Source organism: Callorhinus ursinus, unplaced genomic scaffold, assembly GCF_003265705.2.
Source record: "Callorhinus ursinus isolate GAN/ISIS: 27379988/994484 unplaced genomic scaffold, GSC_fseal_2.0 scaffold31, whole genome shotgun sequence".
NCBI lineage: Eukaryota > Metazoa > Chordata > Mammalia > Carnivora > Otariidae > Callorhinus > Callorhinus ursinus.
Genome location: NW_027397093.1, coordinates 13,392,614 through 13,407,410, shown reverse-complemented (window position 1 = coordinate 13,407,410; position 14,797 = coordinate 13,392,614). Strand labels below are relative to the sequence as shown.

At 46.5% G+C, this 14,797-nt stretch overlaps 1 protein-coding gene across 1 annotated transcript in view; it reads right to left on the bottom strand.

Annotated features, from left to right (window-relative positions):
• PSAP (prosaposin) overlaps positions 1-8,715 on the bottom strand; it is a 28,967-nt gene extending 20,252 nt beyond the window's left edge. Inside the window, exon 1 of the mRNA XM_025850242.2 lies at positions 8,559-8,715. Within this exon, the coding sequence (XP_025706027.2) occupies positions 8,559-8,598 (40 nt within the window). The 5' untranslated portion in view covers positions 8,599-8,715. The remainder of the gene's footprint in view (positions 1-8,558) is intronic.
• Between the last annotated feature and the right edge of the window lie 6,082 nt (positions 8,716-14,797).

Genomic DNA, 14,797 nt, shown 5'->3' with positions numbered 1-14,797 from the left:
AGGCTGCTGGAGTGGAGGGGGGGGGGGGGGGGTGATGGACACTGGAGAGGGTATATACTATGGTGAGCGCTGTGAATTGTGTAGGACTGTTGAATCACAGACCTGCACCCCTGAAACAAATACATTATATGTTAATTTTTTAAAAAATGCTCAATCTCTCATTAAAAAAAAAAAGTCAAGGGCGCCTGGGTGGTTCAGTTGGTTAAGCGACTGCCTTCGGCTCAGGTCATGATCCTGGAGTCCCTGGATCGAGTCCCGCATCGGGCTCCCTGCTCAGCAGGGAGTCTGCTTCTCCCTCTGACCCTCCCCCCATCTCATGTGCTTTCTCTCTCATTCTCTCTGTCTCTCAAATAAATAAATAAAATCTTTAAAAATAAATAAATAAATTAAAAATTAAAAATTAAAAAAATTAAAAAAAAAGTCAAGATGACACCGTCAGGCACTTTCAACTGTCAGAATATGACATCTCTCAGCCGTCAATGCCTTTACCAGCGTCTCTCTGGCATTTTCATTTATCCACATATGTCAACTCCCATTACCAGACTGGCTTTGAAATCAGTCAAAGGCTCAGATCATAGCTCACCAATTCTAGTCAGGTGACCTTAGAACTTGTCTTCAAATCTGCAAAATGGGCCTATTACTAGTACTCCTTTCTAGGAGTTTATAAAAATTAACCAGAATTTGTAAAACATGGGGCAGGGCTACAGAAGTCAAACAGGCGCCATCATCATCAGCATCGCTGTCACCACCTGGAGTAGCAACAACAGGACCTTTCTCTGATCCACTTCCTTGCCCAAAATAGGTACTCGCACAAAGAGCAGAATCCAGGCTGTTGTGTTTGTTTATTCTGCATTTCATCAAGTACTTAACTGGCAGCTCAAAGACCTAAAGGGTTATATCCCAAATCCTCAGATGCCATTGTTTAGTCACACAGAGGGAAACACAGGCTCCACTGTGAGAAGCCCAGGAGTATAGACAACTATGTACGCAGGTGCTAAACAAGAGGTTTGCAAGAGCAGGAATGAGACGTGCCCAGCAAGGCATTAAAAATACCACAGATGAAATGCTCTCAGTAATTCATGACATGGGAACTATGGGCTTCTTTTCCTCCAACCCTGATATAGTTAGGGCAAGTGGAACCCACCTTTTTTAGAAAAGCCCCCTCAAAACCTCTCGTTTTCTGGAAGCTTGAGAAGGCCGTATGACAAAATGATGGCTGCCCTGAGTGCGGGGGAGTAGACTGGCCTGAAACCCCTGCTCTGCTAGCTACTAAAGCCAAGACCTGGACAATTACTTATGCCACAATTTTCTACAGAATATGGAAAAAGAGTGCCCCTTTCTCAGGAATTCTATGACAATCAATGAGAAAGCAAAGAAAGGACAGAGTACCTGGTACCGACAACGCTCAGTTAATTGTGCACCTAATTGTTAATGATGGACTTGAGGGGATGACCATCAATGGAAGGCATTCACGCTCTGATCCTTATATCGTGGTACAATTTTTTCCCATGTTACCTTCAAAGTCAGAAACAAGTTAAACCTTACCACCAGTTTCAGGGAACAATTTCTGCCCAATGAGGCAAAACCTGAAACTGTATCCTATAGGGTTAATGAGGCTGAAACTACCAGATTTAAAGCTTGTTTTCCCAGAACTGTTTCTCCCTAATCAGCTGTTGTTTCTTTTCAGACTCCACTAACAAATCCACTAACTGTCCAGGCAGAGGCCTGAGCTGAAGGTCACTGATAAGGTTCCAACCCATGAGCAAGCAAGGCCCTGCATTCCTTACCTGAGATAGGAGCCCAAGACCCCATCCAGTTTATAGGAGCTCTCGGAGCATGCACATAGCCCCTCTCCTTAAGATGATGATGTCAGGACCCCAATTTTGCCTTAATTTTATGTCCCCACCCCAAAATGAACTGGGATAGGTCACATATGTTTGCTCAATGCACATGCTCCACCTTTCCTCTTGAACAGTCCTGTTTCCCCGCCCTTTTCATCAATATACATATGTAATCTCAACCCCTATGATTATAAAACTTGTTCTCTCCCCCTTCAGGGAGGAGGATCTGAGGCTTGCCCTCTCGTCTCCTCGTTTGGCTGGCTGGCTCTCAAAGAAACCCTTCCCTTGCTGCAAACCTGATGTCTCAGGGACTGGCTTTGTTGCACACCCAACGGAGGAACCTGGGTTTGGTTACGAGACCACAAGTTGTTCCCTATATTCATTCTCCACTCCTTTCACAGGAGCAGAACCACAGATTTTTAGCTATACACATGGCTGCCAAGATTTAAAAACTACATTTCCCAGTCTCCCTTGTAGCAGGGTCTGGCCATGAAACCACAGTCTGGCCTTGAAAGACAAGTGTGCCGGCTGGATCTTTAGCACTCATGAAGAAAGGGGCTAGACCTCAAGGATGCAGTCTCTCGGAGCTTCTGGAAGTAGAACCACCACACTAGCCCTGGACTGTCCAGCTCCTGAACTTCCTGTGGAAGGATAGGGACGGTACTATCATATGTAAGCCACGACTACCTAGATCTCTGTTATCCGCAGTCAAATCTAAGCCTAACTAAATATCAGCTTAATCATCTACCTCATTCACCTGAAGAGTCCCCAAACAACAAATCTGTATAAGGCTTACCTCCACTGAGGATATTTTAAAGCCTACATACACAACTTAATTAATGAAGGTTTTCAAAAACACTCTCAGAATGAAAGGGACAACCTTCCCAAGAAGATGCCTTACGCTCCATTTGTTAAAACAATCAGTCTTATTATTTTAGCCATTGTATTTCCTTGTAAATATCTTAGAGAACATATGCTAAATACTGTTCAGAGTCTAGTTACCCAAAAAAAGGGTAGGAGAAAATACAAGCGCTTAGCAGCACCAATGATCAGAGCAGACATTCCACAGGGCAATGGATCTGCCGCCTGGGTAACGGAGCACCATGGCAACAGGCAGGCTGCTAGGAAACCAAGTGAGGCTGACCCCGGGAGGGGCAGCATCTACCTCAGGCTCCCTGCACTCTGACATTTCTCAGAATTCATGCACTTAGGTTCTGTGGAAGATAAAGCAATACACTCAACACCGACTGCTCCATCCAAAAGCTGGATTCTACAGCAAGGAGCACCTGTCTCTTCTTTAGAGGATCCTGCTTTGGGAAGCATTCTGCAGAGCAGAATAAAAACACTGCTCATTTAATCATTCAGAATAGCATATGCTCCAAGGCAGCATGCCTTGATCTGAAGTAAGGTCCAGAAATTCCTCTTATCACAAAAGAAATCTGTACCGATAAAGCTCACTTGGCTGATATCCCATCACCTCTGGCCCCAATAGGTTATTAGTTCTGTTATCTAAGACAAAGGTTCTTCCCTATTTCTCCTCTCCCTCCTAAATTTTTCCCTCCTCTTGCTCAATTTTTCTCACAAGCAAGATCATTCCAGGACAAAAAACTGATCAGGATGCCCAGGTGGCTCAGTTGGTTGAGCATCTGCCTTCAGCTCAGGTCATGATCTCAAGGTCCTGGGATCGAGTCCCACATCAGGCTCCCTGCTCAGCGGGGAGCCTGCTGCAGCTCTCCCTGCTTGTGTGCGCTCTCTCACTCTCTCACTGACAAAATCTTTAAAAAAAAAAAAAAAAGGACAAAATACTGATCTACATGGAGAAGGTAGTGGTCAGGCAAATCAGCTTGTGCAATCATAACTGAAACACTGAGGGACAAGAATGCAATCCTCATGGCTTGCACAAGAGTGATGCAATGTGGCTTAATTAATTTGGGGAAAAGAAATTCCTATCTAGTTCATTCAAGAGCACTCCAATCCAATATAAACTTCCAGCAAAGCTCTTCTTCCAAGTGTCAATCTATCAGATGATGATCAGAGATGAACTTCAATCACCTTAGATAAGACGCTGCCACAACTGGACCATGAAGAAATGAGCCCCTGGCCGGACTGCCCAGGGCCCAGTCAGGTGAACAGGTCCAGACAGAGGTCAAGAGTCCTAGTCCCAGCCCAGGTGCTGCAGAGGAGTCAATTCAGTCAGCTAGAAGCCGGCATGGGCTCTACCCCATCCCTGCTAAGAGGCTGGGTGGTCTCAGCATACTTGTAGAAGGCAGTAATTTGCTAAAAAAAAAAAGATCTCAGCCAAACCCCACTAATACAGAAGTTCAGGGCTATGGGCCTGTCCCACAGGATCATTAACTAAAAAATTTCAGATACATGCAAATGTGTCAACTATATATGTTACTTTTGACTCACTTTAGTCAATAATAGGAATACAGCCCTTCGTTTGAAATACCAAAATCTAAACTTCAGACCATGCCCATAGATTTGGGCAGGATATTAGGAGGCTCCAGCATTCTGATTCCATTGCTCTCACCTCAGAGGGCTGCTGTAAGGATTAAATCAATGTGAAGCAAAAAGCACTCAGAACAGTACTGGATACACAATAATTAAGTGGTAATTATGATGCCTGTAGCTCCTGCAAAGCAGCTATTACCAGTGCTTCTCAAAGTGTGGTCCAGAGAACCCTGAAGGTCCCAGAGATTCCTTCAGGGCGTCTAGGAGGTCAAACTTCTCCTAATAGTAATACCAAGGCGCTAGCTGCCTTTCTCACTCGCTCACTGCCACATGCGCAGTGGAGTTTTTCCGGAGGCGTATGGCACATAGCACAGCAGCGCACCACATGCAGACGCAGCAGGGACTCTAGCCAGGCGTTAGAAAAACTGCAAAAATCTCAAAGAAGCCATTCTTCTCATTTAATATGTCAGTGTTTAAGGAAAGTTATTTTTCACTAAAATTATAATGTTAACATGTTTACCATTTCTAAAAGATTATTTTTTTAAATTGTCAGCTTAATTGATAAGAGGTAAATATTGATAGCTAGGGCCCACATAAACAAAAGCTCTTTGGGGTCCCTCAACTCCCAAGTATATAGGGATGCAGAGACTAGAAAGCTTTAGAGCCACCATTTACAAACAGCCAACTTCTGGAACCCAACGAAAGTAAAATACCTTCTCAAATTATAGCTGGTTCCCTTTTCAGATTTACCACAAATCACAGCCACCAGAGTAAGTTCTGTTAGGCTCCTGTGTCTCTACCGCCTACAAAAAACCCTCTCCAACAGATCTGCAGGTCCCTCTAATCTGGATGTAAACTATTACAACGGTCAACACTTCACCTGAGCTCAAAGTCACTGCTGATTTGTCAACTCCAAGACACAAACTCTTAAAAAAATAAAAAAAGAAAATGCTTTTTTTATTCGTGATAAAGACTTGGCACTATCCACACTGAAGTTTCAGGCCCAGTAACCTTGCTGGGCTGAAGTCCACTTGGCAGCACCTCACACCACCGTTTAGCAACACTGAGCACCTATTAGGGGCCGAGCAGAGTCACACATGCTGCGGACAGACCAACTGCAAATATACATAGCACAGAATGCCAAGCAGTGGTGAGGGCCATGAAGGCAAATGAAGCAAAGTCAAAGGAAGAACAAGACTAGGGCAGGATGGCATGGCCATTTCGACAGAGCAGTGGGGAATTCTGATAAGGCGACAACTGAGCAGACAACTGAGTGGAGGGAGGAATCCACAGGGATCATCTCAAGAGGAAAATGTTGCAGACAGGTGGAACACAAAATGCAAAGGTTCTGAGCAAACAACAGGGTGCCAGAGGCTGGACATGGGAGGAAGAGGGAGAACTCTGAAAGACAGCCAAAAGCCGGATAACATGCAACCCCACAAGACAAACCTTGGGTTTTAATCCTCATGAGATAGGAGGCCCTCTGGTATCGATGTCTACACTTGTAGGACAGCATCCCATCACCACTGGTAAAGGAGTTTTTCTTTCTCTATTGTTATAAGTGTCATCACAAAGACTGGCCAAAAACACTTTCTATAGTATCTCCTTCAATCTAATTTATGAAATCTCCCTTAAATAATTTCTTTTCAAAAGCAGTTATCTGTCCAAATATGGCCAGGATTCAATTTTAAAATTTAGAAGTGTCATTAGGATTCATTTCAGTTTTTTCTGAAAAAGAGATGTTCAATGAGGTTAACCAAACTGACACATGCATACAATGAAATCCTCTGCCAACTGTTTTTTCAACAGCTGGGAGGTAGGAGGAGATTCAGACAGACAACTAAATGCAATGTGGTACTCGATTGGATCCTGGAACAGAAAGATGAGATCAGTGGGAACACTGGTAAAGGCCCCATCAAGTTTGCAGCACAGTTAACACCGTCCCGATGTTCACTCCTTAATTTTGGCAAATATACAGTAGATATATAAGATGTTAACAGTACAGGAAGCTGGGTGAAGTATACAGGAACTCACCACACTTTTTAATTTTTCTGTAAATCTAAAATTATTCCGAAATTTAAAACATAGGTCTATCCATACTAGCATGAAATAGCCTCTAAGGCATAAATAAAAGAATAATGCAAACCTATTTACTCTTCTATAAAACTGGCAAAGTATTTTAAAGTCTGACAACATCAAAGGTTATTAACTATATACCTGTATATCACAGGACTACAAAACCCCAAAACATTTGAGACAGGAATTCGGCAATTCCTAAAGTAAAATATGCATTCTTTACAGCTCAGCAATTCCATTCCTAGGTATATCCCCTATAGAAGTGTCTGTTCATGTGCACAAGAACATTTACAGAAGCAGTTTAAGAGAAAAACAAAACTAGAAATAATCTAAATGCCTGGCAACAAAGTATGACATAAATGAAATACATTACATTAATGTTTTCAGAATAAAACTGATTATTGATTGAAAATTAAGAAACGGGATTTATCCCAAACTCCTGCTGGGTGAGAACTGAAGTTCTACTGATATTCAGCAGGTTGCACCATAAATCCATGTATTGAATCATCATAAAAGTAAGCTATCAAATGAATATATATGTATATATAATACATTCTAGCATCCCCAGAGCGCCTACCTGCCTCAGTGTTGGGCACACACCAACCGTCACTATGCACCTTCACTAACTCAGTATCATTAGAAATTCATAACCTTGGGATAATCCCCAAGGCCGGGCAGCAAGACTAGAACAAGGCCTATAACTGTAACACACTCCCATTTCCTCAAAGGTTCAGGGAAAGGAAGAGAGTCTCTTGGTTAACCAAATATTCTGATTAACCGTATTCCCAAGTACACCAACGGGGGGATTTTACATTTCAAAAGAAACAAGTCCCCTTCCAGTGATTTGAGTGATTCAGAATTCCTAAGGGTCTTGTGAGGAGTGACTCACTGCCAATAAGGACAACTGTTTGATACAGAACAAAAAATGGTTCTCAACCAGTGCAGAAAATTTAGAGACTAGTATTAGTTTATTCTACAGACCATGGAATAGCAAGTATTATCAACCCCAGTGAGAAATCTTTTCTACACTGACTATAAAATCGAAAATCTTTATAAGCAGCGCACCTTTCACAGCATACAAGTAAAACAAGTTTAAAAGCGTGGTTTAAGGTCAAGACACATTCTTGGGAGGTGCTCTAACAGGAGAAAAACATCGTAAATCTATTTCATCTGTAAGTAGCCTATATCTTTGGTTTTCCATCAACTCCACCATCCACTTTATTACTATTTATCAAAATCTGAATAGCTGCACGACAGAATGGAAGCTAGCCCCTAATTACAGTTAGAGAAAGAGAAATTGAGGTTGGTCCTAACGATCAGGTTTACTTCCTTTCCGTAAGCTATAATACCTGAAAATAACCCAGACTTAGGATCCTCTCCGTATAGAAATTAAAATCTGGCTTCACTATAAAACGATGTAAGTTTGATAAGTACTCAACCACACTCACTTTCCTTTACCATGATGATTTAAAAGAGGTTAAGATTTGAAGGCATGAATTTGGGGCACATTAACTGAGAAAGGTCACAGTAACACGGGGAGGACAGGAGCGATCCTTCTAATACCAGGAAGGCAATGCAGCTGGTTCCCAAGTGTTGCCTTCATGGGCTGCAACGATTTTAATAACCACCAGTACTATTTCAGGGCAACAAACAAGTGTTAAGGATACTCCTCTATGCACAGCTTCTCACGTACTTCTATTTTGTGCTTCCTGCAACTTCAACATTCTTAAAAACTAGGGCAACTGAGGCCAAGGGCCAAAGTGTGTCCCGCTGGCTGGGGCTCCAGTCCATCTCGATCACGTGCGCCCGGCCCAAGCACAACACAGGTGCAGGAGGGGTCACCCTACAGGCCCACCCCCAAGAGCTGTGGGGAGGCCAGGGCGGCACCAACTCGAACCCTGAGGAAGATGCTACTTCTCCACTCCCGCCCTCCTAGCCCACTCGCCCCGACCCCAGCCCTGAGCCGCCGACCCGGGGGACTTCCAGGCGGCCAGTCTCCCACCTTCCTCCCTCAGGCCCTCCCCGCCGCCCCACCGGGAGCTGCGCAGCGCGCGCCTGCGCACTGAGCGCCCCTCGTCAACCCCAACGGGGAGCGGAGGGGCGAGGCCCGGGACGGTCCGCTCCGGGTCGGGTGGGCTGCGTTCTGCGGGGAATCCCTTCCCCAGACTGGAGGATCTCAGGGCTTACCCGCGCCCAGAAGGCCGGCCAGGAGAAAGAGAGCGTACATCCCGACGCCCGACTCCGCAGTCTGCAATGCAGAGCGTCAGCTGATCCTCTGCGGCTATAAACCTGCCCCGCCCCGAAGCGGTGCACTGCGCAGGCGCAAGCCCCGCCCCGGCCAGGCCTGCCTGAGCTCTCCCCGCAGCCTGACTCAGCGCCGCGCAGGGCGCCTGCGCAACTGGAGGCGGAGAGGAGGGAGGAGGAGGCGCCGTGGTGGGGCTGGGAAACGTGTGGTGGGAGGGGAGAATTCATCCAAAAAAAGAAAACTAGTAATTAAATAAGTCAACGTTAAAATGTATAAATATGTATAAATGTCTTTTAAGCTTCACATTTTTTTCTATGAGGTACCATTTTCTGTTATTATAGAAATTATATAGAAATAATATTTTAGGGGCGCCTGGGTGGCTCAGTCGTTAAGCCTCCGCCCTCGGCTCAGGTCGTGATCCCGGGGTCCTGGGATCGAGCCCCGCATCGGGCTCCCTGCTCCGCGGGAAGCCCGCTTCTCCCTCTCCCACTCCCCCTGCTTGTGTTCCCTCTCTCGTTGTGTCTCTCTCCTTCTGTCAAATAAATAAATAAAATCTCTAAAAAAAAGAAAAGAAAAAATATTGTATGATTATTTCTATTCCATTTCTCAGGTGAGAATCCAAACTAAGAAAGATTAACGATTTTATCTTAAGTTCTCAAGGTGATTATTCAAGCTCACCACCCTGCCCACGCTGTCTCCTAAATGATGTTTATATAGTTACCTAGCTCAGGCCAGCGTGTAGCTTCACTCTGGGCCCTTATTTTCCCTGTTAACATTTCATATCCACAATCACTTCTCCTCATGACCCACAGACAAGTTTTCAGTATTAAATACAGTCCCTCCCGAGGTCCTAACCATGGTTTGTCCTGGGGCTGGACAAAGTGGAGGGTAAGATGGGGAAGAATAAATGGCTCCGCCATTGGAGAAGTGAAGCTGGAATTTGAGAACCTGGCTGTGCACCAGCCAGAGGCCTTGCTGGAGAAGGAAGTGGCCCCACACTGTGCAGCCCTCAACCCTCATCTCCTTCCAGAATAAGAAAGGCCCGGGTGGCCCACACAAAACCCACCTGCCCCGTACCTGTGGCTGACCCAGTCTGGCTCTGAGCAGAAGTCTGACCCCACCCCTGCCCCTTCTCAAGGGCAAGTACCTCCTAGCCCAAGGGAAGGATAGGAGGGAAATCTCAGCCTATTAGGGCAGGTCCTTAAAGGTCAGTTGGTCCCATTCCGTCATTATACCAAAGGGGAAGTTGGGACCAGGAGAGGGAAAGACATTTATCCAAGGGCACGCCTGACCAGAGAGGGGCAAACCCAGGGTTCCATCTGCCTCCAACCATGTGTACTCCTCCTTTAGGAAGTGGAACCGACCACAGACAGGTGTCAGGGCCTTTGGTTCACCTCTTCTACCACTATCCCCACACTGGTTCTTAACTTCCCACTGGGGAGCTGACAGGGAAGTGTGCACCACAGTGGGTGATGGGGAGTGTGCACCACAGTGGGCGACGCAAGAGGGCTGAGTAAAGTTGGGACAAGATATGATCTAAACTGGGTGCTTCGCTTGTTGGCCTCAGTGGCCAGATGGCTGCATGGCTGCCCCAGTTGCAGGCATTCCAGGTCCAGGCATACACACAAGGCCAATCACCCCAACAGCCAGATAAAGGCAGGGAAGGTGGGGCTCTAGGACACAGCCCTATCTCTCAGCTCCAGCAAGACATCCCTGTGTACCATAAAGAAATGACAAGACTCCACGCCAAAAGCTAGCTTAGAGATCTTCTGATCATATGCTCTTGCTTTGGTGGAGTTAGAGCTCTCAGAGCTGTTTAATGACAGAGTGAGCCAACCACAACTCTTTTTTAATACCCCCCTTTCTCATAACCAGAGGGATAAGTCAATGTTTTTGAGATGCACTTTTGCTACCTTCATTTGCATACCTGGAACACAAAAAAATATGATCCTGCATCCATCTCCCCCCCTGTAAGGACAGAATTGTAATGAAGAATATAAAACACAGTAAGTGGGTTATTGTCATTTTTTTTACCAAGTCAGTAGATGCTTAAATCTCTTAAAATACCTTCTTAGCCATCTGTGTGCATAGGCAACAAAGAGCTATGAGACTATTTGGACCTTTTGACCCTATAATACCATTCTAGCTATATAACCCCCCCAGGGAAATAATCCAGAGCTTAGAAATATTCTATCCAAAGTGGTTACGGAAGGACCCTTTATAACAGCGGATACTGGAAAGATCCCAAATGCCAAACAATGATGGCTAACTAAGGAAGCTGGCCCTGGACAAAACACTGATACGAGAAGTGCCTTTGAAACATGATAGAAGGAGAGAGCGCTGGTATGCAACAGGCCTCGGGAGGTAGGTGGGTTACAGGAAAACACCCGCAGAGCAAGGCCCACGCCCCATTGTCCACTTCAAGCCCTGCCACCGGGTTCCCAGAGGGGAATGCGGAGCTGGTGAGGGAGCTTCAGGATCGCCCAGTCCAGGTGTGCACAGGGGCAGCGAAGCCCTCGTGTCCTGTCTCTCTTCGAAGTGGTGGGACTTTTGGTGAGGAGAGGAACAGAGAATTGGAGGTGGGAAGAGAGCCTGCTGACTTGGGTTAACTCATCTTTGCACTATTTCACTCATTACAATGTCCATGTGTTACTTAATACTTTTTAAAGAAAAAGATTATGGGAAAATTTTAAAGAACAAAGAAAATCCCCTTCACTTCCTCCCTCCTGTGGGCTCAAGTTTTCAGGAAACTGAAAAGATCTTTATCCTCAGAAATGTGAGCCGTACTGGAAATCCCAGCAGCAAACCCGATAGTTTTTCCAGTTCTGGGTACCAATTCCTCACGAGGCCCCACTTCTAGTGCCTGAGATCTCTTGAGACCCCCACCTGCCAGATCCACTTGGATTCCACTTTTGGTGCCAGAGGGCTTCCCTCTGTTACTGTTTCTCCACCTGAAAGGGTCCATGGCCAAAACAGCTGATTTAACAGAGGCATCCACCGTGAAGGCCCAGCTCACCCACTTGGCTCCCCAAACAGCCACCCTGGAACCTCATCCTGCCTTGGAAGCCTCTCGCACCACCACCTCTGTGTCTCAAACAACAAAGTCAGGCTTCTCTCCCTCCAGCATCTCCCTCATCAAGACCTCCAGCCTTCAGTTTCCCCTGGGCCCTTCAGGCAGACACTCAAATATCAGCCCTTCCCAAGGACCCCTCTCCCCCTCACACCTCAGTCACCCACCCACCAATTCCCAGCCTCTGATTTCTTCTCTTCGATCCCCACCTGAGATATCAGCTGGAGAATCAACCATCCCAGCTAGGCTCACAAAGCCCTCTGTGCTACTGGGCACCTGTGGAGCCCTCCCATGTGGTTGAGCCTGCTATTGTCTCCTAGTATCCTTCACCTCTTTTTCCTTGATTTTGATGGTTAGTAGTCAACCCCCACCCCCTGCCATTTCTGGCTAGGTACATGGCCACCCAGAATAAAGACTACATTTCCCAATCTCCCTTGCAAACATAGGACCTGTTTCTGGCCAATGTGATAAAAGCACAAGCGCCCATTTTGTGAACTCTAGGTACTGTCCTTGAAGAGACACATCCAGTGCAAATATTTAACAACAGATATGCCAGGACACTGGCTAGAGTGCTGGGGGAATGCCATGGAAGGTCCCAACTGAGCCAGGGGATGAGTTGGGGGGATGGGGAGGTGGGCATCAGGGAGTCATCAACTATTACCAGCTGGTGGAGAAGTATTTCAATGATTTTACTACTGAAAAAGCTCTACTGATTTGTACCAGCTAAATCCTACAAACTCTCTTCTTCATGCTACCCAGATTGCAGACATGACGGCAGGAGCTCAAGAATCCCTCATAGACCATGAGGTAGAAGCCTTGTTAAGGATGATAAAGCAACAAGATAAGAGCCTAGGTCCTTGGTGATTACCTCTGTTCTCTGTGGTCCACCTCCAAACTTTATTTATGTAAACACACCCAATCTTGTTTAAGCTTTCATCACCTCAAGTTTCTGTTACATTCTAGATCTTCTCAACAATGCTCAAGCCCCTACCTCATCTTTATCTTTGTGCTCATTTCCTGTCTTACCTCTTCCTTCCATCTCTGAGGAGGAAATGCCTTTTCTTCTCTGTAGGAGGCTAAACGTTAGCTGCTAAACCCTCCTATGCTTTTGTCAATCAGCTCCTGTGACCTCGTTCTTGTTCCTCACCCTTGCCTTAGCAAATGTTAAATATTTTTAATGTCATCCTTCGAGCACTTTTCTCCATCAGGTATGCTTTCCTTTTTTCTATCTTTAGTCTCCCGCCTTGCCACTGACTCTTCATCCTCAGATTACAAGTATACCCAAAGCTCTCCCATCCAAAAGAAATCTTGTCTCGCTCCTGATTTTCACTTCAGCTCTGTGCTTTTTCTCACTTCCCCTCCACTACTCTGAAACAGTCGCCTACATTCACCATGTCCCCAACTCTCCCTCCAGACTAACTCTAACCCAGCCCAGCCCTCCACTGAACGGCTTTCTGAAAGCAGATTGTAAATTCCTACTTGGAAGGTCCCCCTTCTCATTTCCTTTGGCCTCTGACCCTGTTGGTCTGTTTCTCCTTCCTACATCTCCCCCGCTTGGCATCAGTGACATGGCACCAACCCCTCAGGGATGCTGAACATCCAGCCCATGGTCCCCATGCCCACTTTTTTTTTTTTTAAGATTTTATGTGTTTATTTGAGAGAGAGAGGGAGGGAGAGTGAGCACAAGCAGGGGGAGTGGCAGAGGGAGAGGGAGAGGGAGAAGCAGACTCCCCGCTGAGCGGGGAGCCCGATGCGGGGCTCGATCCCAGGACCCTGGGATCATGACCCGAGCCAAAGGCAGACGCTTAACGACTGAGCCACCCAGGCGCCCCTCTGCCCCACTCTTTCAGGGCGGCCTAAATAAGCCAGGCAGTTTCACAACCCTGTGGCCCTTCCTTACCTCAAATTGTTTGCCCTAGTGAACCTTCATTTAATCTTCATAACCCAGTTAAAATGATACTCGAAGAGGGAAGATTCTCCTATGGTTTAGGAGACGGTCAAGATTCCCTTCCTCACTGCTCCCACTGTACTTCGTTTGCCTGTCGAGGAGCCATCTTGGTGGTGTTTAAGCAGTATCTTTATGGAGCACCTAGCGTTTACCAAGCACTGTACTAGGGACTGAGGACACTGAATGTAAAGACCTCCCAAGGAGCCCGATGTTGCTTTACCCCCTCTAGGGAAGCCAGAGTGGGAACCTCATGGCCCTGCCACCCTCTGGGCTGGGTCCGAGCACAGTTCCCAGCAGCCAGTCTATTCTGGAGGCCAGCAGGTCCCCGGGGACATGGCCAGGCCCCAGAACTCTGCCCACAGTCCTCACGGTGCCCTGCACCGGGCTGAGCCAATCAGATGCTCTCTTGGGGAGCTCAGACAAGGGCTGCTAAGAGCTGGTGCTGGTGAGTCAGCAGTGGGCAGCAGAGCCCACAGGGAATGCTGAGTCACTGGAAGAAAAATTGGCAAATCTGGGCAGTCACAGCCTTTGGAGAATCTGCTGAGAGCCGTGAACAACTCTTGCCCAAAACTGCTCAGACACAACATTTTGCATTGTTTTCAGGAGATTCTCAGAACTTTGCCATCCGTCTGTGATTACAGAATGAGAACTTCAGTAAACCCAAAGAGAGGAAGTGACTTAGCCAGTCACACGGCCAGGAAATAACAGAACTGGGACCAGATCCAGCTTTCTGGAATTCCAGCCCTCGCCATTTACCAGCTTCATCTCTCTGCCCGGAGCACCCACCAAAGCCTCCCTTTTATTTCAAGGACCAGCTGCATTCCACTTCCAGGGAAGCTCCCTGCTCCCGCTGGCCTCAGGCATCCTTTTCCTCCTCCGGCTTCTAGAGCATCCTTGGCCCTTGCTCTGGGCCAGGCTTGGAGAGTGAACAATAACAAGGATGAGATTAGACTGAGTAGTTTCTGAACCTGAAAGGGAAAGCCAGAACTGGGCTATTATCAAGTTGACTACAATAGCTTATCTTTAAAAAAGTAAAGTTTCCTGGGACGCTTGGGTAACTCAGTTGGTTGAACATCCGACTCTTGGTTTCAGCTCAAGTCACGATCTCCAGGTCATGGGATCAAGCCCCGCACTCAGTGCAGAGTCTGCTTAAGACTCTCTCT